Source organism: Anomaloglossus baeobatrachus, chromosome 2 (genome assembly GCF_048569485.1).
Source record: "Anomaloglossus baeobatrachus isolate aAnoBae1 chromosome 2, aAnoBae1.hap1, whole genome shotgun sequence".
Taxonomy (NCBI): Eukaryota; Metazoa; Chordata; class Amphibia; order Anura; family Aromobatidae; genus Anomaloglossus; species Anomaloglossus baeobatrachus.
The window spans coordinates 801,188,311-801,209,165 of record NC_134354.1 but is presented as its reverse complement, the minus strand read 5'-3'; the positions used below and the strand labels follow the sequence as shown (position 1 = coordinate 801,209,165).

At 51.0% G+C, this 20,855-nt stretch overlaps 1 protein-coding gene across 1 annotated transcript in view; it reads right to left on the bottom strand.

Moving 5' to 3' along the window:
- LOC142292392 (transient receptor potential cation channel subfamily M member 2-like) overlaps nucleotides 1–20,855 on the bottom strand; it is a 379,921-nt gene that overhangs the window by 96,775 nt on the left and 262,291 nt on the right. The window contains exons 7-13 of the mRNA XM_075337740.1: nucleotides 18,044–18,105; nucleotides 12,128–12,328; nucleotides 11,878–11,980; nucleotides 11,329–11,450; nucleotides 1,286–1,618; nucleotides 958–1,086; nucleotides 642–771 (exon numbers count right to left, since the gene is read on the bottom strand). Of these exons, the coding sequence (XP_075193855.1) occupies nucleotides 642–771; nucleotides 958–1,086; nucleotides 1,286–1,618; nucleotides 11,329–11,450; nucleotides 11,878–11,980; nucleotides 12,128–12,328; nucleotides 18,044–18,105 (1,080 nt within the window). The remainder of the gene's footprint in view (nucleotides 1–641; nucleotides 772–957; nucleotides 1,087–1,285; nucleotides 1,619–11,328; nucleotides 11,451–11,877; nucleotides 11,981–12,127; nucleotides 12,329–18,043; nucleotides 18,106–20,855) is intronic.

Sequence of the window (20,855 nt, the reverse complement as noted above, 5' to 3'; positions counted from 1 at the left end):
GTAGCGAGTGCTACAAGATCACAGAGATTGGCAGCTCTTGTTGTTATCTGACAGTTCACCGTGGACTCTATGACCCTGAAGAACTGTCAGTTTTTCCTCTCAGTTGCTATTCTCTGACTTCCTTTATTAACCTCACCCTGTGGTGGCTTGGGTGCGGTTAATAGTTTGTTCCTTTCCGTGGTCTGCAATGGTCATCTCCTGTTGCTTCAGAGAAGTCTGTGGTTGCTTTGCCTCAGATACGTGTTTTGTCTTTGCTATCTACCATGGCTCAGGTGATAACATTCGTGTTTATCCTGTACTGTTTCCTTGTGTCTTCCTTTAGTATTAGTGGTGTTGACTTAGCGCTCATACCCTCCATCCTTACTTAGGGCCCTTTTGCCAGGGGAAGACAGGGCTTCAGGTATCCAGCTCGGCGACAGGTGCGGAGCCTATATAGGGTTGGTGAGAGCAGTGAGGGTGAACTGCAGGTTGTTGTCAGGGGTCACTACTTCCCTCTTTCCCTAGCTATAAGGCATTCTTTCCCCCTTCCTTCGTGTTGTCCTATATGGCTGGTATAACCTCTCTCCCCTGTCGTGATACAGATACATAGGGAGAGGTAATAAAGTCAGAGAAAACCAGGTGAGTGGAGGGCCTCCGCTCACCTACAGCCCGCTCCTCGTAGACACCTGCCAGGGCCATCAGTTCATCTTTGATCTCCGTGTCCTCTTCTTCCTTAGCGAGGGACTTTAGGATCTTTGTACAAGCCAAAGCTCCTGCGACACAATCCTGAGTCTGCAGGAAAGAAGAGATGTGAGCGAATACAAGGTTCTGACTCCACATGTGAGCGGTGTATTACAGCTGTCAAACCTAATCTGTGGTCAAGTACAAGGTTACCGCAGAGATGTGAACCCTTCTGTGAATACAATGAGCACAGTGACAAGGAGGGATTATAACGGGACAAAGTGAAGGAGAAATTACCAGATTCCAGACTATATCTGCAAGTTCCTTCCGATTCTGGACAATGCACCATAAAAGAAGGTCGCGTACATGGTGCTCCAGCTGCTGATGGTTCTCAGACTTTCTCATCACAGACACTTTACCATTCATCTGGAATGGAAGAAGGACACTTTCATGAGACTCCGGCCAAAGTGACAATTAATAAATCACTCTGAACTAGAACAGATCCCAAGCTCATTATAGCCGGGATCCAGAGCCCGTCTAACATCCCTGGACATAGTGAGAGATGGGGCAAGTGTTGAGTGATGTCCTACATCTATATACAGTATACAATGACGGGAACGTTCACCTTGACATTGACGTGTCCCAGACTGCGCATTCTGTGATGTTTATCTTCTGGATACAGAGGTTCAGAGAGATCTCCCAGGATCTCCTGCAGGACGCGGGTCACGTGGTGCAGTTCGATAGTGGCCCCAACCTTCTGTCGTGATCCTTCCCCCGTCACCATTCTCTCCAGCTTGCTGTGAATAAGGCTGGAAGGGTCTGTGTTGTTGTACATGTGGGTGAGCGTGCCCCAACTTACAAATTCTGACAAATTGACTCCATGCTCCAGGAAGAGGCGGACGAACAAAGGCTTATCCTCAATGAGTGACACTGTCAGACAGGGGTACAGATCCGAGGGCTGAAATACAGAAAACAAGGCCTCAGCTATCCCCCTCACACTCAGCCGCTGACTCCTCAGAAGGCTCCTGGTGGCCCAGAGCTTAGGACACATTCCGGACAGAGCCCACTCACACATGTCAGTCTTTCTCATGTATTCTGTAATTTTCATGGATAGTACTCGCACCTGTGATAGTCTGTGATAGTCTATGATTATTACAAGGAAAATTCAGACATGTGACCTGAGTGGTGCGCATAAAAACATGGAGATGTATCCAATATTGTCCTGTCCCATCAAATTCATCAATGCAAGTCTATGGATACGAGAACCAAGCGGACAGCCCTCAGATGCCGTCAGTGTGGTCACAGACTGTCTAATATAAGAAGCTCGAGACACCTTCAGCTTTTACTTTATCATAGAAAAACGGATGAACCCTCCAACTCAACTGACACCAACCAATCACTGACTATGAAAACTGATATCAACCAATGACTGACAGTGAAATCAGACACTGTCCAATCACTTACCACAAAACTGAAACCGACCAATCACTGATGGTGAAAACTGACACCGACCAATCACTGATGGTGAAAACTGACACTAACCAATCACTGATGGTGAAAACTGACACCGACCAATCACTGATGGTGAAAACTGACACCGACCAATCACTAATGGTGAAAACTGACACGGACCAATCACTGACAGTGAAAACTGACACCGACCAATTACTGACCATGAAAACTGATATCAACCAATGACTGACTGTGGAATCTGACACTGACCAATCACTGATGGTGAAAACTGACACTGACTAATCACTGAAGATGAAAGCTAACAGACCAATTACTGATAGCGATAACATGACAGTGATAGTGTGCCGCCCCAGCAGCTGATCGAACCGCTCGGATTCGGGGGTGGTGTTCGTTCGTGGCTCGAGGGTCTCCGGACCCGGGGGCTTAGGGGCCACACTCAAATGTAAAGGGGGTATTTACAGGGGATTTGGTATAGTTCGTGACACCACCCGTGGTGTGCGGTAAGTGGGAGTACCGCCGCTGCCGTTGCGAGTACCCAGGGAGATGGAGTGGGGCAGCTAGGTGACATTGCCCTCCATGGGTATGGGTAGTGTTACGGGGGGACCGGCAGATTAGGACCAGGGGGTATATATCCTAATCGCCAGTCGGGGCCCACCGTGCTCCAGATGACAATGGAGCTGCTGGCACCTGAGGGTTAGGCGGAGACTATAGAGCTGGATGGCTCTGAGATAACCCAGGAACTCTGGGAACCGGTCACGTGTGTTGGGACACGTCAGACCGGACGACAACCCGATTTAGCGTTTTGGTGCACCTAGCGCTACACCAACCACGTGTGCAGGAAACACATCAGGCCGGGTGGTAACCAGGTAGCGTTGACCGGAAGACCGCCACGAAAGCGCCCTGTCGGCCACGTGTGTAGGACACGTCAGGCCGAGCGGTCCTCCGATTAGCGTTTCTGGCCACGTGTGTGTAGGACACGTCAGGCCAGATGGGTACACCAGTAGCGTTGACCGGGAAGCCGAGGAAAATAAGGAACACCCTGTTAACTCCACAGGGGTCCTGGAGTACGCTGTCCGTGCGCGTAGGGGGGCACAACCGGACAGGTGGCGCAGCAGGTGCGTTGTCCGTGTGCGTAGGGGGCACAATCGGACAGGTGGCGCAGCAGGTGTGTTGTCCGTGTGCGTAGGGGGCACAATCGGACAGAAAGCACAGCAGCTGCAGCCCAGTTAACGCCACTGGGCTGCTATAGCAAGACTGGAACGGCAGGAGGGAAGCACGGCGCCTGACCCTGATGTGCCGAGCCACGAATCTTGGCGTGACAGGCACCATTCGCCTAACCCTACCTACCGCTTCCCAACATAGGCTTATGCCGCAATGAGGCTCTAACATGGAGGTGTGCTCTGACTGAGCAAAAGTGAAGACTGCGCACCTCCATGTTGTCTCCAGCCCCTTTTATAATCTGGGTCCGCCCCAAACCCAGGGTGGAACCACCAAGGTCCAATAGCAGAGTGCCATGTCATCAGTGACGTCACATGCGACCTATCCGGAACCGCCACGTCATTGATGACCTCATGGCAGCCACGCCCCAAACACTTCACCAGTCATCGTCTGACAACCAATACTGAGGTGCCAGATCATAGGGGCGGGCCTCTGCGAGCCAGTCCGGAGTTGCCACGTCATCAGGACACCTGACACCCTCTGCCCTATCAGGGCCTGCCACCTCACGGACATGCTCAGTGAGGTCCTTACCGGACCTAGCCTCTGATGCACTAAGTGCCTGAGCATGCTCAGTAGCCTGAGCCACAGGCTTAGAAAGCAGACTATTAGTTTGAGCATGCTCAGTAGGCACATCCCAGAACTTAGACACAGCGCGAAGTCCAAGTACCTGTGCAAAGAGGCTGTTAGGGTTAATTGTGGGAGCATGCTCAGTAGCCTGAACTGAGGACTTAGTCTCAGACATAACACAAACAGGCTGAGCATGCTCACTAGGCAAAACACCGGGCTTAGACTCTGGCTGGGGTAAATCAGCGCACGCATGCGCACTAGCCGCCTCTCCACACTTAGACGTGGTGGAAGGAACAGCCAACTGGACGACCCGAGGCACGGCCAAGAACGGCAGCCGGCGCCTGGGCGCAACAGGAACCGCAGCAGGCTGCTTGCGGCTATGGCGGCGCCGGTTCGTAACAGTACCCCCCCCTCTAGCGGCCCTCCCACTCGAATGGTCTATAGTCGCCACAGATACCACTGAGCGACGGGCAGAAGATGGAGACATGCAGTGGGAGCTACAAGACTCGCTCCACCGCGTAATCACCCCAGACGACCAGTCGATATGTGAGGAATGCCACTTCAACCAAGGAATACCCAGCAGAATATCATCTGCACCTTTAGGGAGAACCAGAAATGAAATGGTCTCCCTATGCCCAGATGACATGGCAAGGGTAATGGGCATTGTCCGCTGGTGAATTACCTTGGGCAACAAAGACCCATCCACCACACGGACTCTCACTGGCCTTGGCATTTGCACCAGCGGGATGGCATGCCGCTGGGCAAAAGAGGAGGAGATGAAACTATCCCCAGCACCTGTGTCCACACTTGCCCTTGTGGACCATGTTGACCGCTTAAAGGAAATGGACGCGGGAAACGTCACCCTAATGGATGACGCAGAGTCCAGTCTACCTCCAGCTATGGTCACCAATCGTGGTCGCTTATCCTGACGCTTTGGGCAACGGTTGGCATAATGACCATGCTGCCCACAAGCGAAACAGGAAATGCCCTTGCGACTCGAAGACCCAGCAACACCAACCCTAGAGATGTCCATAGGGACAGAGATGTCCTCTAAGGGAGGTGCAGTAGGAGAGACCACTACAGTGGCTGAATGACCCTCTGACCTGCGCTCCAGCTGACGTTCGGCGGTCCGCAGGTCAATGCGTGTAGCCAGAGTCATGAGGCCCTCAAGGGTAGTTGGTACCTCACGCGACGCTAATGCGTCCTTCACGTGCGAGGCTAATCCCCTCCAGAAGAGTGGAATGAGAGTCCTCTCTGACCACCCCAGTTCTGCAGCAAGTGTTCGGAAACTCACAGCATATTGACTTGAGGAGGTACGCCCCTGCTCCAAAGTCAGTAGCTGTAGGGCCGAGTCGTGAGTGACCTGAGGCCCCAGGAACACTTGTCGCAAGGACTCCAAAAACTCCTTAGAGTCCTGTACTACGGGGTCATTCCTCTCCCACAATGGTGTAGCCCACTCCAGTGCTCTATCAGAGAGCAAGGAGATGATAAACCCCACCTTCGACCTCTCTGTAGGAAACCATGCAGCCAACAGCTCTAGATGGACTGAGCACTGGTTCACGAATCCCCTACATGCCTTGCTGTTCCCCGTAAACTTGTTGGGCAGCGAGAGGTGAGGGAGGATTGGAGTAGGCTTGGTGACGGACACCATTGCAGCCGCTTGAGCCACCACATCATCCATATCAGCAGCAAGAGCAGACTTCTCCAGAGACCTCACTCTGGCATCAAGCTGCAGCATGAACTGACGTAGCTGTTCCATCTCCGCCATGCCAGCCAGACCCTGGCACAGTCTTACTGTTACGGGGGGACCGGCAGATTAGGACCAGGGGGTATATATCCTAATCGCCAGTCGGGGCCCACCGTGCTCCAGATGACAATGGAGCTGCTGGCACCTGAGGGTTAGGCGGAGACTATAGAGCTGGATGGCTCTGAGATAACCCAGGAACTCTGGGAACCGGTCACATGTGTTGGGACACGTCAGACCGGACGACAACCCGATTAGCGTTTTGGTGCACCTAGCGCTACACCAACCACGTGTGCAGGAAACACGTCAGGCCGGGTGGTAACCAGGTAACGTTGACCGGAAGACCGCCACGAAAGCGCCCTGTCGGCCACGTGTGTAGGACACGTCAGGCCGAGCGGTCCTCCGATTAGCGTTTCTGGCCACCTCTCGACTGGCCACGTGTGTGTAGGACACGTCAGGCCAGATGGGTACACCAGTAGCGTTGACCGGGAAGCCGAGGAAAATAAGGAACACCCTGTTAACTCCACAGGGGTCCTGGAGTATGCTGTCCGTGCGCGTAGGGGGCACAACCGGACAGGTGGCGCAGCAGGTGCGTTGTCCGTGTGCGTAGGGGCACAATCGGACAGGTGGCGCAGCAGGTGCGTTGTCCGTGTGCGTAGGGGGCACAATCGGACAGAAAGCACAGCAGCTGCAGCCCAGTTAACGCCACTGGGCTGCTATAGCAAGACTGGAACGGCAGGAGGGAAGCACGGCGCCTGACCCTGATGTGCCGAGCCACGAATCTTGGCGTGACAGGCACCGTTCGCCTAACCCTACCTACCGCTTCCCAACATAGGCTTATGCCGCAATGAGGCTCTAACATGGAGGTGTGCTCTGACTGAGCAAAAGTGAAGACTGCGCACCTCCATGTTGTCTCCAGCCCCTTTTATAACCTGGGTCTGCCCCAAACCCAGGGTGGAACCACCAAGGTCCAATAGCAGAGTGCCATGTCATCAGTGACGTCACATACGACCTATCCGGAACCGCCACGTCATTGATGACCTCATGGCAGCCACGCCCCAAACACTTCACCAGTCATCGTCTGACGACCAATACTGAGGTGCCAGATCATAGGGGCGGGCCTCTGCGAGCCAGTCCGGAGTTGCCACGTCATCAGGACACCTGACACCCTCTGCCCTATCAGGGCCTGCCACCTCACGGACATGCTCAGTGAGGTCCTTACCGGACCTAGCCTCTGATGCACTAAGTGCCTGAGCATGCTCAGTAGCCTGAGCCACAGGCTTAGAAAGCAGACTATTAGTTTGAGCATGCTCAGTAGGCACATCCCAGAACTTAGACACAGCACGAAGTCCAAGTACCTGTGCAAAGAGGCTGTTAGGGTTAATTGTGGGAGCATGCTCAGTAGCCTGAACTGAGGACTTAGTCTCAGACATAACACAAACAGGCTGAGCATGCTCACTAGGCAAAACACCGGGCTTAGACTCTGGCTGTAAATCGGCGCAAGCATGCGCACTAGCCGCCTCTCCACACTTAGACGTGGTGGAAGGAACAGCTAACTGGACGACCCGAGGCACGGCCAAGAACGGCAGCCGGCGCCTGGGCGCAACAGGAACCGCAGCAGGCTGCTTGCGGCTATGGCGGCGCCGGTTCGTAACAGGTAGGCCCCGGGACTCTGGATAGGGATGTGGGGCGCAGCGCAGGGGTCAGTCGGGTACTCACTCAGCAATGAAGCAGACGCTGACAACAGGGTAAACCAAGTCTCTGAACGCCACTGCCTCTCAAGGGGAGCTCGTCCGGATCCCTTCCCCTGCAGCACTGCCTGGTGGTCCGTAACCTGTCTCCTGGCACTAAGTTTTAGATTGTCCGTTGTGGCCCGGTAGCTTGGAGCTTTCCGGGCCCCGCACCACACTGTGGCTAAGTGAAGGAGCTTGCTCTCAGGGGCTCATGGGATTTCAGTGGGCCGCTTGCTAGGAAAGCCCTATCCCCCTCGTTGTGCTAGTGTCCCTGATCTCTGAGCTGGTGGGAACAGTCCATAAAGGCCCCGTTCTCCTCACCAGGCTGCTGCCCGTCCTTCCTTGACAGGTCCCAGGCACCTAGCCTCAATCCCCTGCGACCGGGGGTCTGACTCCTCTAGGTCCAGACCACCGTCTGCGACCTAGTTTACTTCTCCCCTGGGAGCTCCAACTCCCAGCTTCCTCAGAGCTCTTCACAGCTCGAGGGTTACTACTCCACTCCGGGGAGCTGCTACTCCCAGATCCTCCCTCACTGGGAGCTACTTCTGTTCTGCACTTCCTCCCTCCCACCACTCGGTCTGACCCCTAGGTAGACAGCCCTATTCCTGCTTAAGCAGCCCACTGGTGTGCCTGACAGGTGTGGTGCGAGGTGTACCTAGGATTTGGGAATGCTGATGGAAGCAGCACTGCAGGATAGAGACAGAACCATGGCGGTTTGAATACTGCACGGGTAGGACATATTGTGCAGAACCCTGTGACGACCTGGATAGTCCATGGGCGTCACAATAGTGCTTCACCGATATTTACCCTACAGATATTTGCAGGTGTAATGAACATCCTCTCACCCACGGCCTCAGCTCTTCTTTTATCTCTCATTCTCTCTAACGTTCGTGAGTCACATCATCCAAAAATATCCACCATCAACACTGGGTATTGACTTCCTATTCCCCCTTTCTTCCCCCTCACCACCTTCTTCCAACCTCCCCTTTTTTCTTCCTCCTACTTTTCTCTCCTTTTTCCTCCTTTGTTTTTACATTCTACATTTTCATTTCTTATCCTATTTTCTAAACACGTTTTCACACGTAACATTCTATTTTTTCAACTCCTGATTTCTATTTGTTTTTTTATTCATATACTAGCTGTAGTATTGCTGGGATAGTAACTGTCTCTCTATATCTATCCCACTCTCTGTCTGTGTCTGTCTGTCTCTCTCTTACTGTGCCTGTCTGTGTGTCTGTCTCTTTCTCTGTCTGTGTGTCTGTCTCTTTCTCTGTCTGTGTGTCTGTGTCTATCCATGTCTGTGTGTCTGCCGCGTTCCCCGTCTGCCTCGTTCCCCGTCTGCCTCGTTCCCCGTCTGCCGCGTTCCCCGTCTGCCGCGTTCCCCGTCTGCCGCGTTCCCCGTCTGCCGCGTTCCCCGTCTGCCGCGTTCCCCGTCTGCCGCGATCCCCGTCTGCCGCGATCCCCGTCTGCCGCGATCCCCGTCTGCCGCGATCCCCGTCTGCCTCGTTCCCCGTCTGCCGCGTTCCCCGTCTGCCGCGTTCCCCGTCTGCCGCGTTCCCCGTCTGCCGCGTTCCCCGTCTGCCGCGTTCCCCGTCTGCCGCGTTCCCTTTAAGCTCAAACTAACTTCCTATAGGAAAAATAATCCAGAAGAAAAATAATGACTTAAAGAAGATATCATTTTTAGTAGAATAAATTTTTTTATTGTTAAAAATATTTTTTAAGAAATAATATTTAAACACTTAATAAATACAATAAAATAGTAGAGCCTACAATGCAAAAGATACACACAGAAAAAGAGGCTGCTGGGACGGTTGGCAGAGAAATATACCCTAAAAACACTCGTGAAAATGGCAATACCACAGCTATACTCAATCTGCTCCTAGTGATCCCTAGTATTGTATGGGTAACTAGGGTGTCAATACACCTAGAGTATAGTAAGTAAATTAATCCCACCAGGGCCACTTCCTGCCAGTACACCATTAACATTTAGCTATTTATAATGCTAATAGCGCGGATGCCAAAATAAATAGATAAATCCCAGCTGTATATGATCAGATGTCAGTATTTTATCCCAGCACGCCTCTACAGCCCGACACGCATTTCATACACGTGACTTCCTCAGGGTGTGTGTAATATAGAATAAAGAAACTGTCTCTTTCCCTGTCTGTCTCTGTCTCTTTCCCCATTCTCTTTCCTGGTCTTTGTCTCTTTCCTGGTCTTTGTCTCTTTCCCTGTCTGCCTGTCTCTTTCCCTGTCTGCCTGTCTCTTTCCCTGTCTGCCTGTCTCTTTCACTGTCTGCCTGTCTCTTTCACTGTCTGTGTCTTTGACTGTCTCTCTCTATCTTATTACCTCACACATAAGCTTCTTATACTAACAATTTATTTTGTTCCTATAGCAACCACTCACAACTGCTATTAATAACATAATAGCTCACAGCTCCATTGACTTTAATGGAGGCAGTTTTTTTGGAGAGTAACTGGAAAATGCGAGGTTACATTTTCCCGTCAAAACATAGTCTATGATGTTCCCTGAGTCACGAGGCGTCTGTGCAAAATTTTGTAATTGTAAGTGCGACGGTGCGGATTCCTTTAGCGGACACACACACATACATACATACATACATACATACATACATACATACATACATACACACATACAGACATACATACACACACACACACACACACACACACATACACTCAGCTTTATATATTAGATTTTTTTTATTAATTATTTATTCCCCCCCTTTTCATTTAACATTTTATTCACATTTTTCATTGTTATTTTCTATTTTTGTGTCTAACCCCTAAACCTCACAGCCCCCACACCTCTTCTCTCCTTCTCCCCACCTTTCCCCTCTTCTTTCCATCTCCCCACCTTTCCCCTCTTCTTCTCTCCATCTCCCCATCTTTCTCCTCTTCTCCCGACATTTCCCCTCTTCTCTCCTTCTCCCCACCTTTACCCTCTACTTCCCTCTTTCTCCCCACCTTTCCCCTATTCTTCTCTCCTTCTCCCCACCTTTCCCCTCTTCTTCTTTCTCCCCATCTTTCCCTTCATCTCTCCTTCTCCCCACCTTTCTCCTTTTCTTCTTTCTCCCCACATTTGCCCTCTTCTTTCTTTCTACCCACCTTTCCCCGCTTCTCTTTCTCCACACCTTTCCCCTCCTCTTCGCACCTTTCCCCTCTTCTCTCTTTCTTCCCAACTTTCCCTTCTTCATTCTTTCTCCCCACCTTTTCCCTCTTTTTCTCTTTCTCCCAACCTTACCCCGCTTCTCTTTCTCCCCACCTATCCCTTCTCTTTCTTACCACCTTTCTCCTCTTCTTCTCTTTCTTCCCACTTTTTCTCCCTTTCTCCCCACGTTTCCCCTCTTCTTCTCTCTTTTTCTCTACATTTCCCCTTTTCTCTTTGTCCCCACCTTTCCAATCTTCTCTCTTTCTTCCCCCCATTTTCCTCTTCTCTCTTTCTTCCCACCCTCTTATTTTCATTCTTCCCACCTTTCCCATCTTCTTTTTCTTCCCACCAACAAATCATTGATAGTAAAACCTGATCCCGACCAATCACTGACGGTGAAAACTGACACCAACTAATCACTGACTATGAAAGCTGAAACCCACCAATCACTGACGATGAAAGCTGACACCCACCAATCACTGACGATGAAAACTGACCCCGACCAATCACTGACAGTAGAAACTGACACCGACCAATTACTGATGGTGAAAACTGAGACCCACCAATCACTGACGATGAAAACTGGCCCCAAGTAATGACTGACAGTGAAAGCTGACACCAACCAATCACTGATGAAGCTCAGAGCACTTTTTGTGTATGAGACAAATCTCTGACATGCGGATGAGCCCTTGATCTCAGAAGAAGCAGGTAGAGAGGTGCAAGGAAAGGGAGAGCGGTGAAGCAATAGCTCGGGGACTTTACCTTCCAAGTCCAATCTTCAGTAAAGATCTGCGTCTCAGCAATATCTGGCCGGTTCCAGGACACGGCCAGTTTCAGCTGGTGGTCGAAGTTTTCTTGTCCATAGTGGTCAGTGCTGTGAGATGCTGAAAGACACAAGCGCTTGTGAGATTCAAGGTCACCATCCAGGGGTTTGTGGAGAATATGACCTGAGCCGCTGTCCCATATCCCATCCTCAGGCCCGAACATTGGATGTGTTTGTTGGGACATTATCCCAGAGGACAGATGTTGTTATGAGCGCCAGGACCAAGGAGCCGCCCTTCCTTGAGATGAGCCCGGATTGTTAACCAAGCGCTTGTGAGATTCAAGGTCACCATCCAGGGGTTTGTGGAGAATATGACCTGAGCCGCTGTCCCATATCCCATCCTCAGACCCGAACATTGGATGTGCTTGTTGGGACATTATCCCAGAGGACAGATGTTGTTATGAGCGCCAGGACCAAGGAGCCGCCCTTCCTTGAGATGAGCCCGGATTGTTAACCTTCCATCTGTAATACCATACATGAACACTGACCCTTTAGCAATGCCTGCAGGATAGCGACGTCCATTCCTTGGTCTCCTACTTTCTCTTCCCTCAGGACGGTGAGCAGAGAGCCCATCCGCACAATGTCTTGAATCTGCAGGAAATAAAGTGGGAAAGGTGAACAGAGAATTTCCTGCAATGTAAAATCTCTTTAGTGGAGATTCGTGGTAAAGTCTTCATCACCCTGAGGTGGGGAGAAGTGGAGAAGGACTGTGGCCACATGCCTCACTTTGTGACTTACCTTCTTGGTCCACATGATGATCTGGGCTTCTGAGAAATTATCATACGTGTCCTGGAAGAGGATCCTCAGTTTGTCCTTGATAAGAGAGAGGGTGATCCTTGAAGAATCAAGGTTTGCCACTTGCGCGATGATGTCAGCAACGCGCCCAGACCCCTCCACGATGACGCATGGCGTGTTGTTACACATGGAGCTGTAGATTGTCTGCAGAGAGATCAGAGTAAGTACTTAATGGTGTGGTGGAACCTCATAATGAAGGATTCATCACCAGTCGACCAGACCTGGAGCAGGAAACATAGCTCCTTCGGATTGTCTCAATATCATGAAGGAAAGAGATAAAGAGAAAGTGACCCAGTAATAACCAAACCCTCCTTTGATCACAGCAGGAAGAGTCCTAATAGCCGGCATGTGGTTCCACAACAGACCCTGGACAGTGGCTGCTACTACCCATCAGATCTTCAGTAAATAGCCGGTCAACGGTCAGATCTGGAGCTTTTCATTCTGGAGATCAGACAAACTCAATGTCACCTGTATCTATTGCAAGGGTCTTTTGACAGGAACCTGTGACTGGGTATGCGACAGAGCAGGCAGGGACACCAGGCCGATGAACAATTCAAGTTTTATTGAGGCAGGGAGCATAGAACATCCACTATCCAAATGGTTCTTTAGAGTCCACACAAAGGAAACAGATACGGGGGCACCACATAGCAATCCGACGCCAAGGAAAATGCAACAACAGTCCTTAGATGAGTTCTTTAAATCCAGCAGTGTAGCCGAGACAGCACAATCCCACGTGCCAGCTGATCTTCAATGTCCCATAGTCCATACACAGGCACCAGGACCTGGCCTCAGCAACAGATCCTAGCCCTTCACTCAACAAAGCATCAACTAACTAAAAATGGTGCTGATTCTTCCACCTCTCCTTAGGGGGGGCGTTACACGCTACGATATATCGGGCGATTTGTCGTCGGGGTCATGGATTCCGTGACGCACATTCGGCATCGTTTGACATATCGTAGCGTGTGACAGCTACAAGCGACAGTTAACGAGCAAAACTACTCACCTTATCGTTGCTCGTGGACACATTGCTCATTTTCAAAAAATCATTCCTCCTTCTGCGAGCCGGTTGTTTATCGTTCCCATGGCAGCACACGTCGCTAAGTGTGACACCCCGGGAACGACAAACTGCAGCTTACCTGTGGCCGCCGGCAATGCGGAAGGAAGGAGGTGGGCGGGATGTTACGTCCCGCTCATCTCCGCCCCTCCGCTTCTATTGGGCGGCCGCTGTGTGACGTCGCTGTGACGCCGAACGTCCCTCCCCCTTCAGGAAGAGGATGTTCGCCACCCACAGTGACGTCGTTCGGTAGGTACATGTGACGGGGGTTAACGACTTTGTGCGGCACGGGCAACAAATTGCCCGTGACGCACAAACGATGGGGGCAGGTGCGATCGCTCATGCGATCGCACGATATATTGTCCCGTGTAACGCCGCCTTTAGATCCACCCCTTGGATGGAAAAGAGTTCACACCCACTTTTGAGTATGTGACTTTATATGGAGAAGTTTCCAGGAACTACAGGCTGGTATTGGTTGAGTCCCATGCAGAAAAGAACAAAGACACAGTCGTCGCCCACTAGATGTTGACCTAGGCCTGATTACGTTTAAGTCCAGACACATAGGCCAGGGAGGTACATGTTACAATACTGCTGACGGCTTGATTACATTATGGTGCAGGGTGGGGGGGTGGGCACTGTTACAACCCCTTCCCCCCTCAAGTTGTGTACGGACTAGTGACCTCAACAGGTCACTTGTCAAGTACACGTTAAAATGGCTGACCTTTGTCAGGGCTCCTCCTGACTGGACAATCCATCAGGCATTTTGTGTTGGCGCCATCTTCTTTAGTGTATGTAGGAGTTGTAGGGTTGGGCTCCAGTTTGTATCCTCCTTTACTTAAACACTGCTTTCTGCACCCACAAATCGGCATTTTAGATCTCCCACATCATTGCCTAGGAGAATATCTGCAGGCAGGCCGCTCATCACCCCAACCACACATTTCTTGACCCCAAAGCCAAAGTCCAGTTCTACACTTGCTTTTGGGACATTTCTCCTTTGTCCTCCAGCCAATTCAATAGTAAACCCTGGTACTGGCTGTATCACCTCTGGCCGAACCACTCGGGATCAGCTATTGTGAGAAATGCCCCAGAGTCACAAAAACCAAGAACTCTCTGTCCATCCAGTACAACCTCCTGTAAGTGCTTTCTTGAGTGATAAGAGGAACTCTGGTTCTGGCAGATCAGGATAAGGTGGTAAATATTCCAATCACCAGTCGGGGGCCCACCGTGCTCCAGATGACAAAGGAGCTGCTGGCGGAGGATACAGAGCAGCATGGCTCTGAGATAACCCAGGAAACCTGGGAACCGGTCACGTGTGTAGGGACACGTCAGACCGGACGACAACACAGTTAGCATTTTGGTGTACCTGGCGCTACACCGACCACGTGTGCAGGGAACACATCAGGCCAGGTGGTGACCAGGTAGCGTTGACCGGAAGACCGCCATGAAAGCACCCTGTCGGCCTCGTGTGTAGGACATGTCAGGCCGAGCGGTCCTCCGATTAACGTTTGACTGGGAAGAGGAAAAGGATAACCGGGTCCGCACAACCAACCCAGAAACTCCCTGTTAACACCACAGGGGTCCTGGGGTACGCTGTCCGTGCGCGTAGTGGGCACAACCGGACAAGTGGCGCAGCAGCCACAGCCCAGTTAACGACACTGGGCTCCTGCAGCAAGACTGGAACGGCAGGAGGGAAGCCCGGCACCTGACCCTGATGTGCTGAGCCATGAATCTTGGCATGACAGGCACCGTTCGCCTAACCCTACCTACCGCTTCCACACAAAGGCTTATGCCGCAATGGGCTCTATACATGGAGATGTGCTGAGAACAAGCATATGAGAAGACTGCGTACCTCCATGTTGTCTCCAGCCCCTTTTATAAACTGGGTCCGCCCAAACCCAGGGTGGATCACAATGGCACCTCCAGGGTCCAATAGCGGAGTAACATGTCATCAGCGACATCACCAGCGGCCTATCTGGAACCACCACGTCATTGATGACCTCATGGCAGCCACGCCCCAAACACCTTACCAGTCATCGTCTGACGACCAATGGTGAGGTGCCAGGTCATAGGGGCGGGCCTCCGCGAGCCAGTCCAGAGTGGCCACATCATCAGGACACCTGATGTGTGTCGGCCTATCAGAGCCTTTAACCTCACGGACATGGCCAGTGAGGTCCTTACCGGACCTAGCCTCTAATGCACTAAGTGCCTGAGCATGCTCAGTAGCCTGAACAACAGTCTCAGAAATCAGACTATCTGCCTGAGCATGCTCAGTAGGCACAACACAGGACTTAGACATGGCACCATGTCCAAGTACCTGTGCAAAGAGGCTTTTCGCACTAAGTGTAGGAGCATGCTCAATAGCCTGAACTGAGGACTTAGCCTCAGGAATGGCACTATCAGGCTGAGCATGCTCACTAGGCGAAATACTGGACTTAGGCTCTGGCTGGTGTAAATCGCCGCGCGCATGCGCACTAGCCGCCTCTCCACACTTAGACATGGAGGAGGAAGCAGCCAGCTGGACGACCCGAGGCACGGCCCAAAACGGCAGCCGCGCCTGGGCGCGACAGGAACCGCAGCAGGCTGCTTGCGGCTATGGCGGCGCCGATTCGTAACATCGGGGCTGTGGCCTGCACCCCATAAACACCTAGTGGTCAAACATGAGTGTCTGAGTCTATGGCAAGTTACCTTGAAGGGGTGACACCTCTTCCCTCATTGTACTTGGCTGTAGATAGTTAATGGGTCGATTTGGTGCAGGGTCATTCCTCAGTTGACCAGCCGAACAAGTGTCTTGTAGATGGCCAGGCTGCCCACATTGATAACATCTCCTCTGCATCTCACTCCTTCCAGTTTGCATTCTTGAGAAGCAGGTAGGAGAATTTGGTGACTGATATGGATGTGCAGGTGGTTGTCGATTTGGAGGATGACTCCACTGGATAGATGGGCATGTGGCCTGCAGATGCCCGGGATGACCACAGCCATAACATCTTCAGTCTACCACTTTCTTTCCTCGTTGCATTTCAGAAATTGTGGTAGGAGCAACTGGAGGCACATTCACACGGGTATCCACATGAGGTCGTGACCTAGGAGGTCGAGGAATATTGGGTACTGAAGGACAATGGACTTTTGGTGTTGGGGTGCTGGTCATTTTTTCTCCATCTGCTAGTAGCTTCTGCCACTGAGGTTTGATAGTGAGCACCTCATCAGCTAGAGCTGCAGCTTGTTCCACTGTCTCTGGTCTCCTCTCACGCACCCATTCCTGGATCTCGGTGGGGCATTTCGCATAGAACTGTTACTTCAGGATGAGTTGGAGGAAGGTCTCCCAAGTTAAGGCTCCCTCTCCCTCCAGCCAGCATTGACACGCCTGCTTGAGCCTGTGGGCATACATTTTGAAAGACACTTCCCCATCACAGGCTAAAGTACGGAACTGAGCCCTGTATGTATGTGGGGTCACGGCATAATGTTCTAGAATGGTCTCTTTTATCTCACCATACTCAGAGTTCCATCAAGTGTCCATAGCTCTATAGGCTTCGGCAGCTCCACCCTCCAAGAGCAAAACCAGGTGTCTGACTCGCTCCCTTTCTGGGACGTCCATTAATCGGCACTGATGCTCAAAGTCCTGGAAGAAACCCTCAATGTCGCCTACAGCCTCATTAAATGGCTTAAAGTCCTTGCGGGACACTCTGGAGAATTCCCTCATAGTTGGTGCTGTGGATACAGTCTGTCTGGAGCTTCTAGCTGTTTCCACAGCAAGCCTCCTCTCCAGCAATGCTGCCCTCTCTTGAGCCCTGCGAATGGCATACATCTTATATTCAATGGTGACCTCATCTCCAAGCAGTGTCATCTCCTCCTCATACCACACAACCAACTGACTTTTTTGGGTATTTACCTCCAGCTCCTGTCTTTCCTCCCCTTGCTTTGGAAATACTTCCTCGGTGCCATCTTGCAGGCAAGCTCTTATCAAAGCCTCAATTTGTTGTTCTTTGGCGAGTCCTTTGTAGCAGACTCCTAATTCACGGGCCTTTGTTTGTAGGTTCTTTTGTAGGTTGTTTTTGTACTCTGAGGTTCTGGTTCCAGATGTTGATGGGCTGTTGCCCTCCATTCCTTCTCCTCTGATCCCTCTGCTGCCAACCAGTTTGTGATGGGGTATGCGACAGAGCAGGCAGGGACACGAAGTCGAGGATCAATCCAACGAGATTTATTGAGACAGGGAGCATAGAACATCCAATATCCAAATGGTTCTTTAGAATCCACAATGAGTCCTTAGAGGAGTTCCTTAAATCCAGCAGCGTGGCTGAGACAACACAATCCCACATAGCAGCTGATCTTCAATGTCCTATAGTCCATACACAGTCACCAGGACCTGGCCTCAGGAACAGATCCTAGCCCTTCACTCAACAAAGCATCAACTAACTAAACATGTGGCTGATTCGTCCACCTCTCCTTGGATCGATCCCCTCTATGGGAAAGAGTTCACACCCACTTTTGAGTATGTGACTTTATATGGAGAAGTTTCCAGGAACTACAGGCTGGTATTGGTTGAGTCCCATGCAGAGAAGAACAAAGACACAGTCGCCCACTAGATGTTGACCTAGGCCTGATTACATTAAAGTCCAGACACATAGGCCAGGGAGGGACAGGCTGTTACAATACTTCTGGAGGTCTGATTACATTATGGTGCAGGCTGGTGGGACACACTGTTACAAAACCGACCCCAGAACTGAGAGATCGGTCCAAATTTATGAATAGAAGAGCCTGACATAAAGGAGCATGAGCATGTAATCCTGCCGGGTGTACCGGGTACTTACATCCAGGGTTCCCGGGCCTCCTTCCAGCACCACACACACTATCGGGATCTTTATTGCTGTTTCTGAAAGAAATAAAAGTCAAATAATAATAGAATAATTAGAGGAACCCAAACACTCACAATCACTTTGTTATACACCAGTGATCTCCAACCAGGAGATCATGACTGATAAATTGTCACATGGAGATATTTGAAAACTCTGCCGCTCGTCATGGAGGCATCGGGTCCTGTGCAGACTACAGATTATGACACTCCGCCTAATGGTTTCTCTGGTGTCTGTGATCAACAGGCTGACTCGGCCGACACCCTGCAAAGTGATGATTCATAGGCAGGCTAGCAAGAGTTCATCTCTGATAGTCTGCTTGTTAGTCTTCTTTGATCACATGTTGTGGGGTAGACAATGAAATTTGTTCCCCTTCTATATATGCTGGGTAGATCCTTCCATCTATGCCAGCAACAGTTTATCTAAGCTGGTCTGGTGAGGGGCTGTGATCTAGACTTAACTAGGGGTTGCTATACTTGCTGCTGTGTGTGGATATGGAGTTAACACTTGTTGCCTTTTTGTTTTTACCTTCCTGCTCTTGCTTTTTTCCTGAGTCTCTCATTGTCTATTCCTGTGTGCACACAGTGTGTCAGAGTTTTGGTTTTCCCTTGTCTGTCTTTATCTTTTTTTTCCATCACACTCTTGCCCCTTTCTTCCCTTGAGGGAGCGTATGAGAGTATTACTGGTCAGGAGCATAGTCAGGAACAACACTCAGGCATCTCCACCATCAGGAGTAACCCTGAGGTTAGACATAGCCTGGGACCTCCTAGCGTCAGGGACAGCATACCAGCCCCTATCCCCCACTATCCTAACAGTCATCTTGTGATGCCGTGTGACCATCATACTGAATGGCTTGTGACCACCATACTGTCTGGCTTGTGACCCCATAATGTGTGGCTTGTGACCACCATACTGTGTGGCCTGTGACCCCATACTGTGTGGCTTGTGACCCCATAATGTGTGGCTTGTGACCACCATACTGTGTGGCCTGTGACCCCATACTGTGTGGCTTGTGACCCCATACAGTGTGGCCTGTGACCCCATACTGTGTGGCTTGTGACATCATACTGTGTGGCCTGTGATCCCATAATGTGTGGCCTGTGACCCGATACTGTGTGGCTTGTGACCCCATACTGAATGACTTGTGACCCCATACTGTGTGGCTAGTGACCCTATACTGTGTGGCTTGTGACCCCATACTGAGTGACTTGTGACCCCATACTGTGTGGATTGTGACCCTATACTGTGTGGATTGTGACCCTATACTGTGCGGCTTGTGACCACCATACTGTGTGGCCTGTGACCCCATACTGTGTGGCTAGTGACCCCATACTGTGTGGCTAGTGACCCCATACTGTGTGGCTAGTGACCCCATACTGTGTGGCTAGTGACCCCATACTGTGTGGCTAGTGACCACCATACTGTTTGGCTTGTGACCAACATACTGTGTGACTTGTGAGCCTATACTGTGTGGCTTGTGACCCCAAACTGTATGGCTAGTGACCGCATACTGTGTGGCTAGTGACCATCATACTGTGTGACTTGTGACCCTATACTGTGTATCTTGTGACCCCATACTGTGTGGCTAGTGACTCCATACTGTGTGGCAAGTGACCATCATACTGTGTGGCTAGTGACCACCATACTGTTTGGCTTGTGACCATCATACTGCGTGACTTGAGACCCCATACTGTGTGGCTTGTGACCCCATACTGTGTGGCTTGTGAGTGACCCCATAATGTGTGGCCGGTGACCCAATACTGTGTGGCTTGTGACCTCATAGTGTGTGGCTAGTTACTCCATACTGTGTGGATAGTGACCCCATACTGTGTGGCTAGTGACCACCATACTGTTTGGCTAGTGACTATCATACTGAGTGACTTGTGACCCTATACTGTGTGGCTTGTGACCCCATACTGTGTGGCTAGTGACCCCATACTGTGTGGCTAGTGACCCCATACTGTGTGGCTAGTGACCACCATACTGTTTGGCTTGTGACCATCATACTGTTTGGCTAGTGACCCCATACTGTGTGGCTAGTGACCCCATACTGTGTGGCTAGTGACCACCATACTGTTTGGCTTGTGACCATCATACTGTTTGGCTAGTGACCCCATACTGTGTGGCTAGTGACCCCATACTGTGTGGCTAGTGACCACCATACTGTTTGGCTTGTGACCATCATACTGTTTGGCTAGTGACCCCATACTGTGTGGCTAGTGACCCCATACTGTGTGGCTAGTGACCACCATACTGTTTGGCTTGTGACCATCATACTGTATGACTTGTGACGCTATGTGAGAGAAAGGAGCTCCAATTTTCTGAGGGGAGGGCTGTTCTCTGGACCGGGGAAGCCTGTGTTCTGTCTGAGGATTACTACAGAGCTGTGGGCCTGAGACCATGTTCGTGTGGAGTAATTGGCTAATATCGACTAAGTCCGGGGTCCGTGCGTGGCAGGACCGGGGTGAAGACATGAGCAAGAAGATTTTTGTGTGTCTATTTTCTTCCTTCTTTGGAGTTATATACAGTGGACTCTGACTACAGGCCTGTGTGAAACTTCCCTTGAAGTTAACGGTATCATAGCATTAAGATACCCGGGTATCCCTTTGTTCCGTGTAAAACCAACGTTGGTAACATTTAAGGCTTTGTTATTAGTGGTGATAAGTTATACTCCGTGCGTTACCTCAGAGGTTCCCTCAGAGGCCCCCATTGGATTTACACCTCTTGCCTTTATAGTTCATTGTTTTTCTTTGTTCACCCTGGTGAGGAG